Source organism: Zeus faber (genome assembly GCF_960531495.2).
Source record: "Zeus faber genome assembly, chromosome: 12".
Lineage (NCBI taxonomy): Eukaryota > Metazoa > Chordata > Actinopteri > Zeiformes > Zeidae > Zeus > Zeus faber.
In genome coordinates, this window is record NC_137196.1 from 15,437,452 (window position 1) to 15,455,431 (window position 17,980).

Here is a 17,980-nt window from a genome sequence, read left to right on the forward strand (position 1 = left end):
GTAACTTCCACTCGTTTCACCTTATTAGTTGAGGTTTGGTTTTAAGTAAACGTCGGAAAATAAAATGAAATAAATGGCAATAAATAAAATAAATACACCTTCAATAAAAACACTATTTTTATTGGTTTTGTTTGGAAAAACAGTCTAGTCTGTCGACCGCATCCTTTTGGGTTTTTTTTAAGAAAGAAGCAAAATTATCTTTAAAATACAGTGGTACCTTGATTTACGAGTGCACTAACATATACGTTTTCCGGGTGACAAGCCGTCGTTCCGTCTATTTTCTGTATTGATTTGCGCGCAAAAATGTGAGTTGCGAGGAGCGAGCTTCAGGTGCCGCCGCTAGTTGGCGTGGCGAGCGAATGCGGCCAGCATCCCGCGTCTCACTCCTTCACTTCACGTGGTTACCTGAGCGTGGAAGCATCGGCTTTAAGTGCTTGAGAAGAAGAAGCGGATGATGGCGATTGAATTAAAGCATGAAACCATAGAAAAACATGAGCGAGGTGTGCGTGTGATGGAATTGGCGAATTTTTTTAAGTTAAGTGAAAGTGAAGTGAAAATAAATAAATAAATAAATTGTAGCAATTAAGTTCAGCGATAAAGTGTAGCAACAAACGAAAGCGACCGAAAAAGCACGAAACGAAACAAACTCCTCCAACCTCCTCCGTCTATCTCCTCCACCCTCCAGCTCCACCAGCATCTTCCGTTAGTCGGAGTCGTCTGATCTCCAAGGTAAATGCACTTTATAAAAACAGTTTATTTCTTTACATTCTCTTTTATTATGTTTAATTGTATTTTTATACAATATTTGTTATTTATAAACACATATACATTTTTCTTATTTAAAAACACGTAATATAAAAAACCGATTAATGGCATTTCAATTCATTTCCATGGGGAAAATTGATTTGCTATACGAGCAGATTGAATTACGAGCTCTGTCACGGAACAAATTAAACTCGTAAGTCAAAGTACCACTGTGCTTCCTTTCCATGGTCTGCAGTTTCTTCACAGACAGTTGGTATTAATTCCTTTCTTTGAAGATGTGCGCTGGTCTGTGAAGCCAACAACAGAGCAGTTCCCAGCGGCGCTTTTCATTCCCCAGCCGTGGGTTGAGTTACTCAGATGGGGGGCGGTTCTAATTCTACCGAAGCCCTAAATGACATCAGAAAGGGCTGCAAATCTGAATGGGGTGTTTCAGGATATATTTTCTGAAACAGAGAGCTCACAAAAAAACGACTGGGTTGTCTTATTTCACAGTTTGTGTGTTAGTAGGCCCATCAGAGATCCTAATGTATGTGCACAAGCACTGAAAAAGTGAGTTTTTCATAATAGGTCCCCTTTAAATAGGTCCTCTTTAATATCTGAGATGTTACGATATGGCCCTTCTTATTTTTGGTATTGGATATATAAATTCTATATCTATATTAGATGATCCTGGCAAAAATAAAGCAACCTTAAGAATAAATTACCATGAGAGCGTAAAAGAGCGATAGAGAGCGGAAAGAGTGTGTGTGTGTGTGTGTGTTCCAAATATTCTTAATGTGGCGTCCATGAAACAAGAACATGAAGCAAGCAAAAACAAGGAGCAAAAAGGAGCAAAGTTGTATATGAAGTTAACGCCGTCACAGCTTCATGACAATAATTGAACCTCATAATAATAATTTAGCGACACACACACACACGCATAATAATAATTTAGCGACACACACACACACACGCACGCACACACGCATCATATCATTTTGCAAAACACATGCACACGCATTATAATAATTTTGTGACACACACACACACATAATAATCATTTAGCCACACAAATACATAAGCGCGCGCACACACACACACACACACACACACACACACACACACACACCAACACACAAGCACACACACACACACACACACACTTCCAGACAAGACGTGAACAACATACCTAGTTTACATAAACCAGTTGCACTCAGCTGCAATCAGCCATGATTGCCTCTTGACGCTCTTTAAAAGAAGAAAAAAGAAAGAGTATGGAGGACGCAGGATACAAACGAAGGGCTCCCACTTGAATTATGAGAACTATGTGAGGGAGGGATTGGGAGACATCAGGCCATCGGAGGCCTTCCCAGATCATGGCGGTCCGGGGGGGGGGGGGGGTCTGGTTTTAGGGGGGAAGTAGGTAGGATTTACTCCGCCCGGGCATGGAAGAGATTTTTGCTTTTAAACTCCTGACAGTCTCTGAGTGGTGCGCTCGACCGCCTCTTAATCCAGGTTGGGGTTTTAGGTTTTATTATAATCCTAAATTTGGGTAAAAGGTGGGATCCATTAGAAAGAGGAGCGAGGGAGAGAGGAGAGGAAGCGCTGCTGCGATCAACTGGAAAAGAGCTGAAAGAGAAAAGAAGAAACTCCTCAGTCATCCATTATTTAGTATAGAAAACAATAACCTATGATATGTCGTATTATTTTATTCATGTTGCCCACTCGGCATCCACTGCAGCCTGGTCGTCCTGAGAGGGGGACCTCTCCGTCGGTGGCCCCTTCTCAAGGTTTCTTCCTTTTTTCCCCAAAGGGTTTTATGGGAGTTTTTTCTTGCCCGGATGAGGGTTCAGACCGTGGGATGTTGTTGACTTCTCTGTGAAATGGATCCTTGTGAGACTGTATTGCGATTAAGGGCTATATGAATAAACTTGACTTGACTATAGACTACCATATACATGAGATCGCGGCGGTGGCCGCGAATACACGGCTTGCTGTCGCACTCGTCCACCTGGGACAAGCAGGTGGCGTCGTTGTAGCCCTCCGGACACAGACACGTGAAGCTGTTGACCCCATCAACGCACGTGCCCCCATTGTGGCGATGGTCGATGTCACAGTCATGGATATTGGTCTTGTGCTATACACAAGCAGCCATTCCCAAACCTAAGGATGCCGCAGCCAAATTTGAAATCTGAAAATCTTCTGCGGCCCCAAACCACCCGAAGGTATTCCGTCAATCTTGATTCCCCGAGATATAAGACACGATCAGGATCCAAAATAGGTCAGATTCAGAATGAAGAATAACACGTAATTTAAATCCCATGGCTTTGTTTCATTAGTTCTGATTACCTTTTTAAGTGTTAATATTTAATCATAAATATTTTATGGTAATTGCAAAGTTGATTACAAAATTGCAAAGTAAAAACTTTTTATCCATTTGTTGTAAATTACCTCTCGCAGCCCATCTGCAGGACCTTCACGGCCACCATACTTGGGGAAACCCTGCTATGCACTATACACTATATACTATACTATTCAAGATTCAAGATTCAAGAGGTATTATGTACCATATATTACACTATATACTTTATTCTATAAACTATATACCATATACTATACACTATATACTATATACAATATACTATACCCAATATATTATATACCATATACAATACACTATAAACTATACTATATACTATATACCATATACTATACAGTGTTTCGTATATGGTATATAGTAGTATATAGTATAGTGTATAGTATATAGTATAGTGTATAGTATACACTATATACTATATACTATACACTATATACTATACTATATAATTTATACCATATACTATACGCTATACATTATACTATATACTATATACCATATACTATATACTATATACTATATACCATATACTATACACCATATTATATAATATACTATACACTATATAATATATACCATATACTATACACTATATACTATATGCAATAGATTGTACACTATGCTATGTACTATATACCATATACTATACCCCATATACTATACACTATAAACAATATACTAAACACTATACACCATAAACTATGTACTCTTTACTTTATACCATATACAATATGCTATATACTATAAACAATATACTAGACACTATACACTATATACTATACATACTATACACTATTAACTATATTGTTTGCACTATACACTATATACTATACACTACACACTATGCACTATATACTACATACTATACATTATTAACTATATAGTACAGACTATAAACAACACATTATTATTATACATATTATTACTGAAGATCTTAGTTGAGGCAATTCTAGAACAATGGAATAACAAGGAACATGTTATTTAGGAACAGAGGAGTTTTGCATTTGAATAACTGACAAATGTGAAGCAAGTGCTCTTGGCTACGGCTCATGTAAACCAACAAAAAAACATCAGCTGTGATGTCAGCGTGATTTGGTTCCATAAGAAGTGTTCACGCATCATAAAAGGGAAAAACTGAATCAGAACGCAATCAGGCAGCGCACATTTCATACAGCTCAGCTCGATGATTAAGGACTTATCAAATGCAATTGTTGGGGGAAAAAAACTGTGGATAGATTTTTTTTTTATGTAAGGAAAAGCCAAAAGGCAATTAACATATATTCTTCCATTTTCTTGTGGGTTTTTTTGTGTGCCAAGCGCAAGTGACACTTGCAGAGTGCTTTGTTGTGTTCCAAGAGAACACCCTTGAGAAATTATACTTGTTGGTTTGTTTTGTCGGCTGGATGCCGCCTTTTTGTCAAGACTCAGCGGCATTTGTTGCCACGGCGCGCGTCGCCGTTCTCGGAGATACTTATATGCATTTCAAGCAAAATAATCATGCATAAATCAATGACTTCTGAGTATGTGGTGAGATTAGTCACAATGACATTTGTAGCGGTGCCGCCTTCGCGTCCCGCTTTGGAGGGATGGGAAGGGAATTAACAAAACAAAACAGGTCCAAATAATATAAAAAAGTCAAGAAAAGCCGGCGACTATTAGAAAGGTGATAATTAGACGGCGCGATGGTTTTAGATGAGGGTGAGATGCAGGTGCAAGAGGCTATTTCAGCCGCCAGAAATAGACTCACAATCTCCTCTATATTGATCTCCCCCCCCCCCCCAAGCACCCTATAGGTTACACGGAGGGCCAAACTCTGCCTGACGGGTGACAGGGCAATCTCCAAATGGGGGGGGGGGAGAAAAGAAAAAACTGCCCCCCCAAACCTCGTCACTAGCCATGTATTTCGAAAAGAGAGAGTGAAGCGGCGTTTCTCCCTCCTCCCCTCCTGCACGCGTTCCCACAAGCCCACGTGAATCTCCGCGCGAGGAAGGAGTGAGCGGGCGCGCCGGAGATCGGCCCGTCCCCTCTCTCGGTCCGGCGTGGGGCGACGGCGTGACGGACGGGCGGGCCCGCTCTGCCGTGGCGGGCGGAGCCACCCGGTGCGGCGAGCGCTGTTCTACCGCTCTAAAAGGGAGACGTCTCGCGCCTCACGCCGTGCTATAGAAGAGCGGTGAATCAGCTCCGTCGCCCGAAACACAGGGGAGTGAAGTGCGGCTTTTAGTCAAAAAAAAAAAAAAAAAGGCCGACGGTATTGTAATTATTGATTCAACCGCTGATGGAATTTTTCTCGGGGGCCTTCCCAAACAAAAGAAAAACATAACAAACTCCCGGTTCCCCATCTTTACAGCTGCAGGCTGACATGCCCTCCTCTACTGTTCGCAATTTACTTGCCCCCCCCCCATCTACTCGTTGTCACGGTTTCAATTTTAAAAGCGATGTTTATGCTTCCGCGGGGCCGCTGGGCTCCTTCACCTGGCAATTTGCAAGACAGAATAATCAAGCGGAACACTTGATCTTAGCGGCTCGTCGGCTGGGGCCGATCTCAGGAGGCGACTGTTTGCTCAGAACTCGGCTTTACTGAGGACGTCCTCCGACTAATAAGCTGTAATTTCGTAGTCTTCCACAAGTGCCGCCTGCGTCTGCCTTGGTGCGAGCCATTGATCTAACTCGTCGACGGGCTGCGAGTTAGGGGAAAAAAAGAGAGGGAAAAAGCACATTCCGCTTTATTATTAAAGAGTTCCAAAAACATTAAATAAAAAGCAGGAAGTAGGGCATTGTGTAAAAGCCCCCCCCCCCCCTCCCCCCACAGAGTCAATAACCGGGACCCGGTGCCAGTGCTGCTCTCCACACTGGATCTAGTTATCAGAGAGAGGCAGAGGAGTAAATTAGTGATGGACGCAATTTACGGCGCGAGCTCCTGACCTTTTCCCCCACGGTGACGGACGGGTTCTGGCAAATGAGCACTTGCGGTCACCAGGCGACCGTTCCCAGGAGCGTTGTTTCCCGAGCCGGTTCGGTTATTATCACCGGAGAGGTGGACGGGGGCTTACGTTCATGCGCCGTGGCGATTATTATAGGCCCGACCTGTTTAAGCCGCTTTGAAGGATTATTCAGAGGTCAACCCCAAAGCACCTACATCGTATTTTGTTATTTTTCCTCCAACGGGCGCCTAATTGGAATCAGTCTATTTATTTCATTTCGGTTTGACGTCTCGGTCTGGAGCCGATAGGGAGGCGGACGGGGTAAGTGAAGCATAATATCGTACACGATTGTCTTAATAAAGCTGAGCGAAAGAACGTGCGGTGACTAAACAATCTATATGTTAAAATATGCCTTTTCTAATTGATTTTGACAAAGGAAAATGGCAAAAGGCACAACGGTATAAAATGCAACTCACATGTTTTTGGCAGTGAAACCGACCAGACCTCATCGGCATAATTCCGGAATATTTTTGCCACTCGGAAACGGCACCTTGCTTTGCATAGAATACAGAAAAAAAAAAAACATTTTTTGCTGCAAAGGGTAAACGGGTATTATGTGGAGCTGCACCGTCAGGGGAGACAATCTGCTCATCTCGCGTACGCAAAGAACGGAGGTGGCATTTTAAATGTCTAAAAGTCTGGGGCAAGCCATGAAATCACATCGCATAACCAAATACGAATATTTAAAGGACAAAAGCAGGAGCTTGCCCTCCTTAATAATTACTCTGTTATTTCCAGTGACGAAGCGAAACGGGAAAATCTCAAAATACTCCCGTTTGAAGCGATATAAGTTGTGATTTCGCAAGCGTGCTAATTCCTCTTTGAAGTGAACAGACACTTTCATGATACACAATAATACAAAACATTTTACACTGTACACAAAAAAACACCGGAAGCTATTCCCATTCAATGAAGGCATGGATTGCAGAGGCGCACACAATAGAGTTTACAGTGTAAAAGGGCAATCTGACATTCAGCACCATCAAACCCCATTGACCATGAAGTGAAAATCGGCTCCCGCCGTCGATTTTTCGGCGTGGCCGCGCTCACCGACACGCCACCCGCATTGACCAGACGTGACCTGAAATTGCCCGGCCCGGGCCGCTTGGGACGCCGCGCCGCATCCGGGAAATGCTGCGAAAAAACCTAGATAGGAATCCGGTGTTGGAAGAAGATGCCGATCCTTATCGCCGCGCTCGTTCGTCGTTGCCTTTTCTTACACTCCCGTGCTAAGCTGCTGTTCGGCTTGTTCCGTTCTTTTTTTTTTTTTTTCCCCCGGCTGCCACGGTGGGCTTTGCGGTCTTGAAACTCCAAATTAGATAGGTATAACGGGCATATAAATGAGTGTTGCCTCGTTTTGTCTTCCCCCGCTATTAGTATGTGTGTGTGTGTGTGTGTGTGTGTGTGTGTGTGTGTGTGTGTGTGTGTGTGTGTGTGTGCTCGCCCGGTGTGTGTATGCTCGATCAGACGTCAGCGTCCTCTCCGCCAGGCGGCAAACGGTTTCCTTTTTTCCCCGCGGCGGCGACTCGGTAGAAGACGACACCTTCCCCGCTCTCTACGCGGCGGCACCGCCGTCTCTTTCACGAGTGCGGTTACTGGGCCATCAAACGGCGATGAAACCCTCGCCTCGTCCCCTCCGCCGCGTTTTATTGAGGCGTCCCGAACATCTGGAATGCTCTTCGGTTGAAAAGCAAGCCGGGGGGAAATCTCTCTCTATTCCTGACGCTTCTTTTCCCTCCGGCGTCTCTTTACGCACGCTTTCCTTCAAACGCATCGGAAAAAGCACTTATATTTGTTGTGTATTCCGGCGTGTCCGGCGTTTTTTTGGGTTGGCCCCGTCAATCGGCGCGACGGTAGCTTGTGCACACAGAGTGCTTTTTATGCGGCCGTTCTCGAGGAGTAGCGAGCATTAGCGCGGGCGCGTTACTTCCTCCTGTGGTCAGCGGCGCTTACTGAAAGACACACATAAAAAGAGCGTAACGTTAAGTACAGCGCGACGTTGAAGTGGAGCGATAAGTGATGAGAGGGAATATTCATTATGGCTCCATAAATTGGGCTCCTGGGCAACCGAGAGAGAGAGAGAGAGAGAGAGGGAGAGAGAGAGAGAGAGAGAGAGAGTGAGCGATAGAGAGAGAGAGCGTATGAGCGCATTGAATGTGTTAACATAAATAATTGATGTAAATGTGTACGTTTGTTTCAAAGTACGCCCGGGGATAACACATCCCAATTGCATTTATTTCAGGGAAACCACTCAGTCAGCGTTTTTGTTTTTTTTTATCCGACCCCCGATAGTGGTACGGTTGTGATCGATACAAAAGCAAAAGACAAAAAAATGGAATCATCTGCAGGCGTCCCATCCCATCTGCTTTCTTTGGTCTCAGACTGTTTATTTTCCAGGTTCGCGGTCGGTTCCCCCCCGCCCGACGGGGCGACCACCGTTTAACTCGGGCTGGACTTTCTGACAAGGCTCCTGTGATGCAAGCGATACTTTGATTTAGGATAAAGGATAAATGGGGTAAAAGGGGGGGGGGGGGGGGGGGGGGGAGGGAGGGAGGGAGGGAGGGGGGAGTGTGTGCTCTGGGTATAAAATTGTCAGTGGCACGTCAAAGTCTTTCATTTGGTAGAAAGGAGCCCTCCAGTGCATCAAAAGGATTGCCGCTGACCTATGACCGCCAAATGGATCAGCTCAGCTCAGCTCAATTTCCTTCGCACAATATAAATAGAGATTGTCTCGGCGGAGTCTGCGACCACTAGTTTGCCCACAATAACAACAACAATTATAATAAAGGCCGAGGAGCCGGCTGCAGAACAATCTGTTCGGGGCGATCTGAAGGGAAGCTGAACCCAAAGCGTATACCTCGAAGTCGAAATCCATAAGGTCGCAACCCCTCGTCGTTGCTCCGGCACAGTCGCTTTCTTTTCTTTTTCGAGAGTGTGCCTTCTTCTGGTCGCCGATCTGCCCTTTTTTTCGTGTTGACTGGAGGGGGCGGGGATGGTTTAAGAATCCGAGGGTGCCCCCCTCTTCTTTTCTTTTTTTTTTTTTGGTCAATGTTTTCGTCCATTTCGACAGCACTGACCTAAACTAGCTACGCGGGGGTGGGGGGAGCCGCCTTTTCACTCCTTGCACGTGCCTTCATTCTTGCCGGCAAAGGCGGACCCCGCCACGAATATGGAAGTGGCACGGCGAGGAGCGAACGCAATGAATGGATGTTTTCTTGAAAAGTGCCATTTTGAACTCAGCGTAGGAAACATTTACACATGGAAGCCCACGCCCAGTTGATACAACCCATTGCAATCTATATGGGACCCCCTCGGGAACCCAGCGAGGCTTGTGCAAAGCCCCTTGCGTTGCACTGAAACAGTCCTGGTCCTCAGGTTGCCATAGCTGGACGTTCTTGCCTTGCCGATGCTCTCCCTCCACGAAGCTGCAGGGGGACTGAGTAACGAGAGGCGCGCCCGATCGAGGAGGCTATCGTCGGTCCTCAGCCAAGACATGACGTTTAGGATTCATGATAGCCTATTTATGAGAGACGCTGTCGTTTTTTGGCAGTGCCGCCGCTTCACTTCCACATTGCTGAATATCAGCACGGACGAAATGAAAAGAGGGTCCGACAAGGCACTGGCTGGGGAACTGCGGGTGTGTATATGCCTTTATTCCAGCACCGAGGCACTGTGCGTGTGTTTGCAATCCCACATTTTAATTGAAAATCGCACATAGACGTCTTCGACCGCAAGAGCACTCACAAACGTCCCCGTAACAAGCGGTGAGGTGCTTCTTTTCCGCGGATCATTATAGGTTATTGGTACATATACACCCCGAAGCGCGGTGCGAATGCAAATTGGACGACCAGGGGGAAAAAAAAAAAAAAAAAAGTACATCGTAAATACAGACGTTTCTATTTTATTATCATAAGACAATTATTATTCACCACATGCATTTTATAGGCGTTCGGGGCTGGAGGGTCGGAGTCTTACCTGGTTTTCAGGAAACAGGTGGCGATGTTGTTTTCTGGATCTCCTCGGATCTCCGATATTAATCCTCAGAACGAGACGGGTGTTTTTTTTTTTGGTTTTTTTCTTCCCCCCCCTTATTCAATTTATGCAAAACATCACTGCAGATTCACAACGTCTCCCTTGTGGAAGCGTCGCCCACACGGCGTCCCGGCGCACCGCACTGTACCGTGCACGAACACACGCACGGTCCGCACTCACGTCGACCATATTTTGTCCATATTTCCTTGGCAGCGGAGAGGGGGGGGGGGGCTGTCTTTTTTGTTGTTGTTGTTGTTGTTGTTGTTGTTGTTGTTGTTGTTGTTTTTAAGGAGCTCCTCTCGGTCGGCATCCCCGGCAGGGAGTCCGGCTCGCGCGTCTGCCACGACCGGCCGCGAATCACACGCACGGCCGCCCCGACGCGCGCGTCGCCCCGCGCACTTCCCGGCGCGGACACGCGGACAACTCTGGCTTCGTGAATATTATATGAATTTACTTTTCGCCGTGTTGCAGGCGACTGGCTGCTCTGCCCCGCGTCACCGGCGCTGCCTAGGCGATGGTAAAACGCATAAATTACTTTTAAGGCAGATTATAAGAGTATATTTATGTGCACTGCGGTATTCGTGCAGACGTCTGCAACCGTCCCTGCAAGTTTACCAGTTTGCGGTTGGAATAGTCATTAAAAAGAGTATAGTGGGGGTTTTTTATTTGTTTGTTTTTTTTAACCAATCAATATTTCCATGCTGTGAAAGGGACCAGTGTAGAAACGCATGTCGTTTAATATAATTTAAAGTGGTAATACCTAAGATTTTTTATTTATTTATTTATTTATTTTTTTAATTATTTTATCCTTTTTTTCAGATGACACTTCTTAGGAAACAGCTAATCAATTGATTTGCGTGGCTGGCATGTGCTCCTCTGTGATGTTTCCGTGTTGGCGGCGGGGTCCGCCTCTCCCGGCACCTGTGAAACCAGTGTAGCTGGTTGCGGTCAGCAAACTCTCGATGTGGATGAACGTTCTCAAAAAATGAACAGCAGCCTGAGAGGGGAAAAAATGTCACCATCACCTCAACCATGGCCAAAAATATAAAAGAAAATCAAGCATCCGTCCATGAAGATGAGGGTAAAGCTGGATGTCTGAAAAAACAAAAAACAACAACAGCAAAAAAAAAACCTTGCCATTTAGAATGCAATTCTGGGACTTGCAGTGTAATCCCACGCAACACAGACAAGTTTATGGATTGCCTCTTTAGAGCCTCCATGATTGCTTAATTTACTCAATGCAGCGAGATTCGCGGCTGAGTTTGTCTTGCGGCTCGGCGGCGACTAACCAACACATTGTACAGATGTATCCGGATCCCTCCCAGAGGCCCTCGCAGGAGCAGCTGCTCAGGTTTAGGCGCAGGCAAGTGCATCTAATTTTCAATTCTGTCACCATGCCAGCCAACACATTGCTCCTTCCCCGCATAATACGTTGAGCGTTCTGACTATTGAAACGCTACCCACGATTAACGTCAAAGACGTGGGGCCCGTTGGAGAAGGAAAACGCATTCAGATTCCTATTTATGGAACTTGGACCTTTCTCTGGCCCACTGACGTTCATTTACAGCTGATGTCTAGAAGGCAATACAATATTTGGGTTGGGTTAGGAAAGGGTTAGGTTTAACCCTAACCACTCAATCAATAATTCTACTTTATGCCGGCAACAAATAGCTGTTGTTACACGTGTACACATGGCGTTCATAAACAGGGCGGCTCTCCTCATCCGCCGGGAGGAGATGGATTTAGAGATAGTTTATGGGCGTGCTCAGTGACCTACCGCTTTCACTAAATTACAGCAATCCCTTATGTTTCCTTGGGTGGGAAGCCTCCCACTTCAGTTGTTTCTAATGGTTTAACCGTGGTTATCAAACCGCGGCTAATGTATTTACCCTTGATGGATCAAATATTGCTTTGAGGTTTTTTGGGTCGGGTCTCGGCGAAGGAGTCCTCCAAACGCTATTACACACCTCGGTCGCTCCGCTAATGATGATCCCACCAATATTTTACCTCGGCGCGCCCTACTTTTAATCTGACCTCCAAAAGCAGACGGCTCGCTATGGAATTTAGCACTTCGTTGTTGAACAAAAAAAACAAATTACATTACCCGCAGGTTTGAGGAGATGTTATCTTCGCTTATCTTTTAATGCCCTCCCGCCTTACACTACACACACGCACACACACACACGCACACACACACACACACACACACACACACACACACACACACACACACACACACACACACACACACACACACACCGTACAATACCAGATTTATGTAATGAGTTAGTCTAAAACAACTGCAGGGACTATTTATAACATGTAATATGATTTGAGTCAGCTCCTCAAGTTATCAGTTCCCCTTGTTACTGTCAGTGACACAGATTGGAAGATAAAAAAAGGGGGGAGGGGGGCGGCGGGGGTGGGGGCATCTTCAATACAATAGAGTTTTCTATATTTGCATGCAAAGTACTTCAAATCTCATTCCGACGTTGCTCTGCACGGGGGCTGTTTTGCTTTGACCCGGTTTGGCGGATAGGCCGCATCGATTTACAAAGCACTACCGTCGGCGAGGGCTGCCGCCCGGTCGCCCATAAAGCGCCGCTCCCCGTTGTCTCCCCCATCCCCCCGGCCCGCTCGTCACGCCTCACGCCCGCGCTTATCTGCGCATCGTACGGCCCCGCGTGACGGTAGGCTGTCGTGAGCGGATAACCTCCCCCCTTACGCCCCTTTTTAGAATTACAACTCCGGACACAAAAGGGAAAGCCGTCCGGGGCGCGCAATTATGCGTGGCAGATAAGATAAGCGGTTAAACAATTAACTTTAGCGCCTCTCTCGGTCATTAGAAGTTTTCATATCTGCCGACCTAGCCCCCGTCAAACAGCACCGGGGGGCTTCTTTCAGGAATATTCCCAATTAGCCCCGCCGATGTTTTCAATTTGTCTTTGCTGTTGCTGGACGTGGCCCCGCACCTCTCCACCCCGCAGCCGTTGAACACAAGGGGGCGTAGACTGCTCAGTTTGACTCTTCCTGCCCATTTCGGCAGCGGAGGTAAATGTAATTATGCTATTGGGTCTGACCTTGAGAGGCAACGATATAGACAGTAGACACTTAGATTTACATTCCAAGAAGGGATTGCTTATTGGATTATTGGCAAGGGAATGTGTAGTATCCTGCATACACAACTACATTAGAAAGCCTATTCTTTGGCAAGGCATCAGAATAACAATGTGCGCAGCGGGAGGCGACTTGTTCCAGTTCTCTGTTTGAGCGTGGCTCTGATGAGGGAACACATTCCCCAGACCAAGATCCAATATTGGTAAAATGAATTTAATTATGTTAAAATGTTATTAAGCTATTTATCTAATGTTGTCTCTCAAAGCCACCTATGATTACGCTACCACGACTACCACTGCTGGGACTAGTACTACTACGACCACTACTATTGGTACTGCCCCTGCGACTACTGTACTACTACTACTGCTGCTACTACTACTACCAATAGTTTTAGTACTACCAATGCTACTACTACTACTAACACCACTAACACAGTACCAATAATAGTGGTGAGAGTAGTAGTAGTAGTAGTAGTAGTAGTAGTGATAGTATTATTCTATTCACTAACTGCATTACGTTTTAGGAATCATTTAGGTTCAGTTAGTTGATCGGTAGGAATGAGGTTTGCTATTGTGTTCTGTGCAGTAACTATTGTGCATAATCTCCAGGTGCGTTGCAAAGACATTTCACTGCGTATATGTATGAACGTATATATATATGTATGTGACAAATAAACCTCTTGAATGTTGAATGTTGAATCTTGGTAGTAGTAGTAGTAGTAGTAGTAGTAGTAGTAGTAGTAGTGGTACTAGTAGTAGTAGTAGTAGTAGTAGTAGCAATAGCAGTAGTAGTAGCGGTAGTAATTGCAGTAGTAGTAGTAGTAGTAGCAGTAGCAGTAGTAGTAGTATTAGTAGCAGTAGTATCAGTAGTGGTAGTAGTAGTAGTAGTAGTAGTAGTAGTGATATCATTAGTAGTAGTAGTAGTAGTAGTAGTAGTAGTATTAGTAGTAATGGTAGTAGTAGTATTAGTAGTAATGGTGGTAGTAGTCGTAGAAATGGTGGTAGTAGTAATGGTGGTAGTAGTATTAGTAGTAGTATTAGTAGTAGTATTAGTAGTAATGTTAGTAGTAGTAGTAGTAGTAATGGTGGTAGTAGTAGTATGCGTTGTTGAATTTCACACTGTTCCATTATCTTACGTCATTCTTATACATCGTCATAAATCATCAGTTGATAAACTGCCACGAGCCCACGCGACACAAAGACCGACGTCGGCGCGCGCCCACCACAACACCGCGTACACCTGTCCGTCCACGGAAGGTGGCGGTGGCCCCGCCCACAAAGCAGATACGTCATAAAGCCTTTGGCAGACACGCGATCTGATTGGCCGGAGGGTGTGTCATACGTAAACGTCGTCAGTCGGTTCGTCCCCTGCACCTGATCTGGGACTATTTACTGCTCTTTACGGCTGAGCACCGCGCTGTCCGCTGCACTCAGCACCATGACGCTCCGCAGGACTACGCACTAGAGAGCTCCGTCCTCGCACTGGCTCGCTCGTTTGAAAAGAAAAGTTCCCTGAAAGTTTGACATCGGATTTCCAAGATGCCACGCTCCTTTCTCGTCAAGAAACACATAAACTCCACCAAAAAGCCCAATTACAGCGAGCTGGAGAGCCCCACAGGTAGGTTTTGAACTTTCATTCAGTGCTACTTTTTGCGTTTTTGACGCGTTTGTTGCTCCCCGCGCTGAAGTTGTGTTTAATGCACGGACTTTTGTTATAGTTTCAGCCCGTTAAAAGTTCAAGGCGCACTTGCATTCAGCTCTCTCGGCTTTTCAGATTTGACTTTGTGACGTTGGGAGCCAGGTCATATAGAGAATGAACCAATGAGCGAATGAACTAATTTAGTGTCCGTTTCTCTTTTTCTTTTTCTTTTCATTTTTTGTTTTTAGTATTTATCTCCCCATATATCTACAAGGGCCTCCCGTTGCCTGTGATCCCCCAACCGGAGTTCCTGAGCCCGGGAGCCTACAGCCCCATCACAGTATGGACTACCACCAGCCTGCCGCGCTCCCCTCTGCCCAGCGACCTCTCCCCCATCTCCGGATACCCGTCATCTCTGTCCGACACCTCCTCCAAGGACCACAGCGGCTCCGAGAGCCCCAGGAGCGACGAGGACGAGCAGATACTCGCCAAGCTGTCGGACCCCCACGGGGCGGAGGAGGCTGAGAAGTTCCAGTGCGGTCTGTGCACCAAGTCCTACTCCACCTACTCCGGACTGCTCAAGCACAAGCAGCTGCACTGCGACGCCCAGTCGAGGAAGTCCTTCAGTTGCAAATACTGCGAAAAGGAGTATGTCAGCCTCGGAGCCCTAAAAATGCACATCAGGACTCACACCTTGCCTTGCGTGTGTAAAATATGCGGCAAAGCTTTCTCCAGGCCGTGGCTGCTCCAGGGACACATCAGGACGCACACTGGTGAGTAGACGGCACCCCCCCCCCATCTCGGAGGAACCTGTTGAGTGGTTGTCTTGTCACAGCATTTTGTGTAGTTTGTAATTCTGTGGAACTGTATTCTAGGATGCCGCTGTCTTTTAATGTCGTTTATGAGATGTACTACACTACTATCTCAAGCTCTTATGCACAATGCACGGGCAGCATGGATCAACGCCTCTCTTTACTGCACAGCTATAACGTGTCAAACAGTAATGTTCTAGGTTTTGTTTTGTAGAAGTTTCCCCCCCCCCCAAATCATGTGCATGCCATTCAACATAATACAGGCCACTGTCTCACTCTGAAGCAGCCCCACAGCTGGGTCATGGCTTTTTTTTTTTTTTTTTTCCCCAGTTACATCCTCTCAGTGCTTGCATGTGATCCATATCCGCTGTGCAATCATTGACCGAATGTTTCTCTGCCCATTCTTCCTCAACAGGGGAGAAGCCATTTTCCTGCCCCCATTGCAATAGGGCTTTCGCGGACAGGTCCAATCTCAGGGCTCACCTACAGACCCATTCGGATGTGAAAAAATACCAGTGCAAGAACTGTTCCAAAACCTTCTCCAGAATGTCACTTCTACACAAGCATGAGGAATCTGGTTGTTGTGTAGCACACTGAACTGGGATACTGCTCCGCCAGGAGCTCCTCATACTTCTTCACCGCCTTATTGGAGAACTGTCAGGGAATCGCGTTGGTTTGCTCCATATATCCTCCGTCTGATGATGTATTCCATTTCAGAGTAAAACATATCTCTTGTCATGTGCTTTTCATTCTCATTTCAAGCAGTGTTGCCACAAATTCAAATCAGTGTTGTGCATTGTCATGCCGTGTGTCCCACCTACCTGTACTATTCATGCACTTTTTGCATGTCTAGAAACGTGTTCAATACCTTCACAATATAATTTTGTCATGTCTAGCGATGTCCCTTGGTGGCTGTCTCTCGTTATAATGGAATCCTATTCATTTTTTTGGTATTAAGAACAAACGATATGGAATGGTGCATCCCAGATAGCAGTAACGATGGGATATTGAAGCCATTACTTAGGGAACAAGTGCAAAGACTTTATTTTATTAAGGTGAAAGTATTATAACTTTTGCACATGTTGTCGTCTTGTCGTGATTGAGAGACTATTTTCTCGCACACAAAATAGCAATACATTTTTTGTTAGTGCCTCAGTTTTACTTGGCAAACATGTATTTTTAAACAACGGTTTGCTTTTATATTTTTATATATTGAATGTAAGTGTGACTGAGATCATTGTGTTTTTACGGTGACAACTGTGATGGCGAATGAATGATTTTGATATTTTCATATTTCCATGATGCTTTAAGAAATAAAGTTTCATGACATTTTGTACATCCTTGATTTGCTTTCATTCGATGGAGCGGCGCCCTGCAACATTCAGACAAATTCAATAATGTAATTTAATGATTTCTTTTTTTCCCCTCTGAAATCTCCAGAACGCTGAGTGATATTAAATCAAGTCCGAACGGCCTTACGTTGTGGAAATTAAAAGATGAGCAGCAAAATGAGTAAGCTCTTGAGTCAAGACTGAACTTGCTCCCTGTGAACCTGTCCAGACATCAAACAAACTTGAAATTTAACACATACTAGTTATATTGATTTGCACTCACTCGCTACACTCTTTGAGGATCTGCAGCCTCCCCGTTTGCCTGAAATAGTGCGGCTTTCAATCTTAAAAGTGTTTTGCTTCTCTGATCTAACACTGTAAAACGGAAAAACATCTGTCAAATTGCTTGATTTGAATCGACTTCCATCTACGGGGTGCATTAAGCATCACATTTTTAAAGCAGCTAGCAAACACTACAAAAAAAAACCAAAACCCAGATCCTTTAGAGATAAAGTCAACATTGACGTCATTACCTTGAAAGTTCCCAGCGTGCCCCAATGCCCAAAAGCTGACCTGAGATATACGATTTGACGAATAGACACTTATTTTCCAGGTGTTCCATGCAGTGGCTCTGGGCTCTTCAGCCTCATTTTAAAGCAGGTGCAGCTGCAAGCGGCAGCCACGGACGCTGCAGCAATTGCAACCTGTCCCATCCCCAGATGTGATTTAATGTGGGAACATTAAGCAGAAGGTCCTATTATCCAAGTCCTTTACCCCATAAACACCAAGTGCCATCGAGGGGGCAGTCAAAAACCCAGTGCTCCACCGATTGCGGCACCGTGTCAGTAACCTGTTTTGATCGGCGAAGAGAACGCGCGAGAATAGATGAGCCCTCCCTTATCACTAAAAGAAAATAACAAAAAAACGGGGAAAGAATGTAACCGTGAA

At 45.3% G+C, this 17,980-nt stretch overlaps 2 protein-coding genes across 2 annotated transcripts in view; one reads left to right on the top strand and one right to left on the bottom strand.

Annotated features, from left to right (window-relative positions):
- Positions 1-10,179, bottom strand: part of sntg1 (syntrophin, gamma 1) — a gene marked incomplete at its 3' end in the record, with an annotated part of 30,430 nt that extends 20,251 nt beyond the window's left edge. Inside the window, exon 1 of the mRNA XM_080010301.1 lies at positions 10,078-10,179. The remainder of the gene's footprint in view (positions 1-10,077) is intronic.
- A 4,500-nt stretch (positions 10,180-14,679) lies between these two features.
- On the top strand, positions 14,680-17,037 carry snai2 (snail family zinc finger 2). The gene is made up of 3 exons (XM_080011631.1): positions 14,680-14,868; positions 15,138-15,662; positions 16,117-17,037. Exons 1-3 carry the CDS (start codon positions 14,790-14,792, stop codon positions 16,296-16,298), a joined length of 786 nt encoding a protein of 261 aa, XP_079867757.1. The 5' UTR covers positions 14,680-14,789; the 3' UTR covers positions 16,299-17,037.
- Positions 17,038-17,980: the final 943 nt, after the last annotated feature.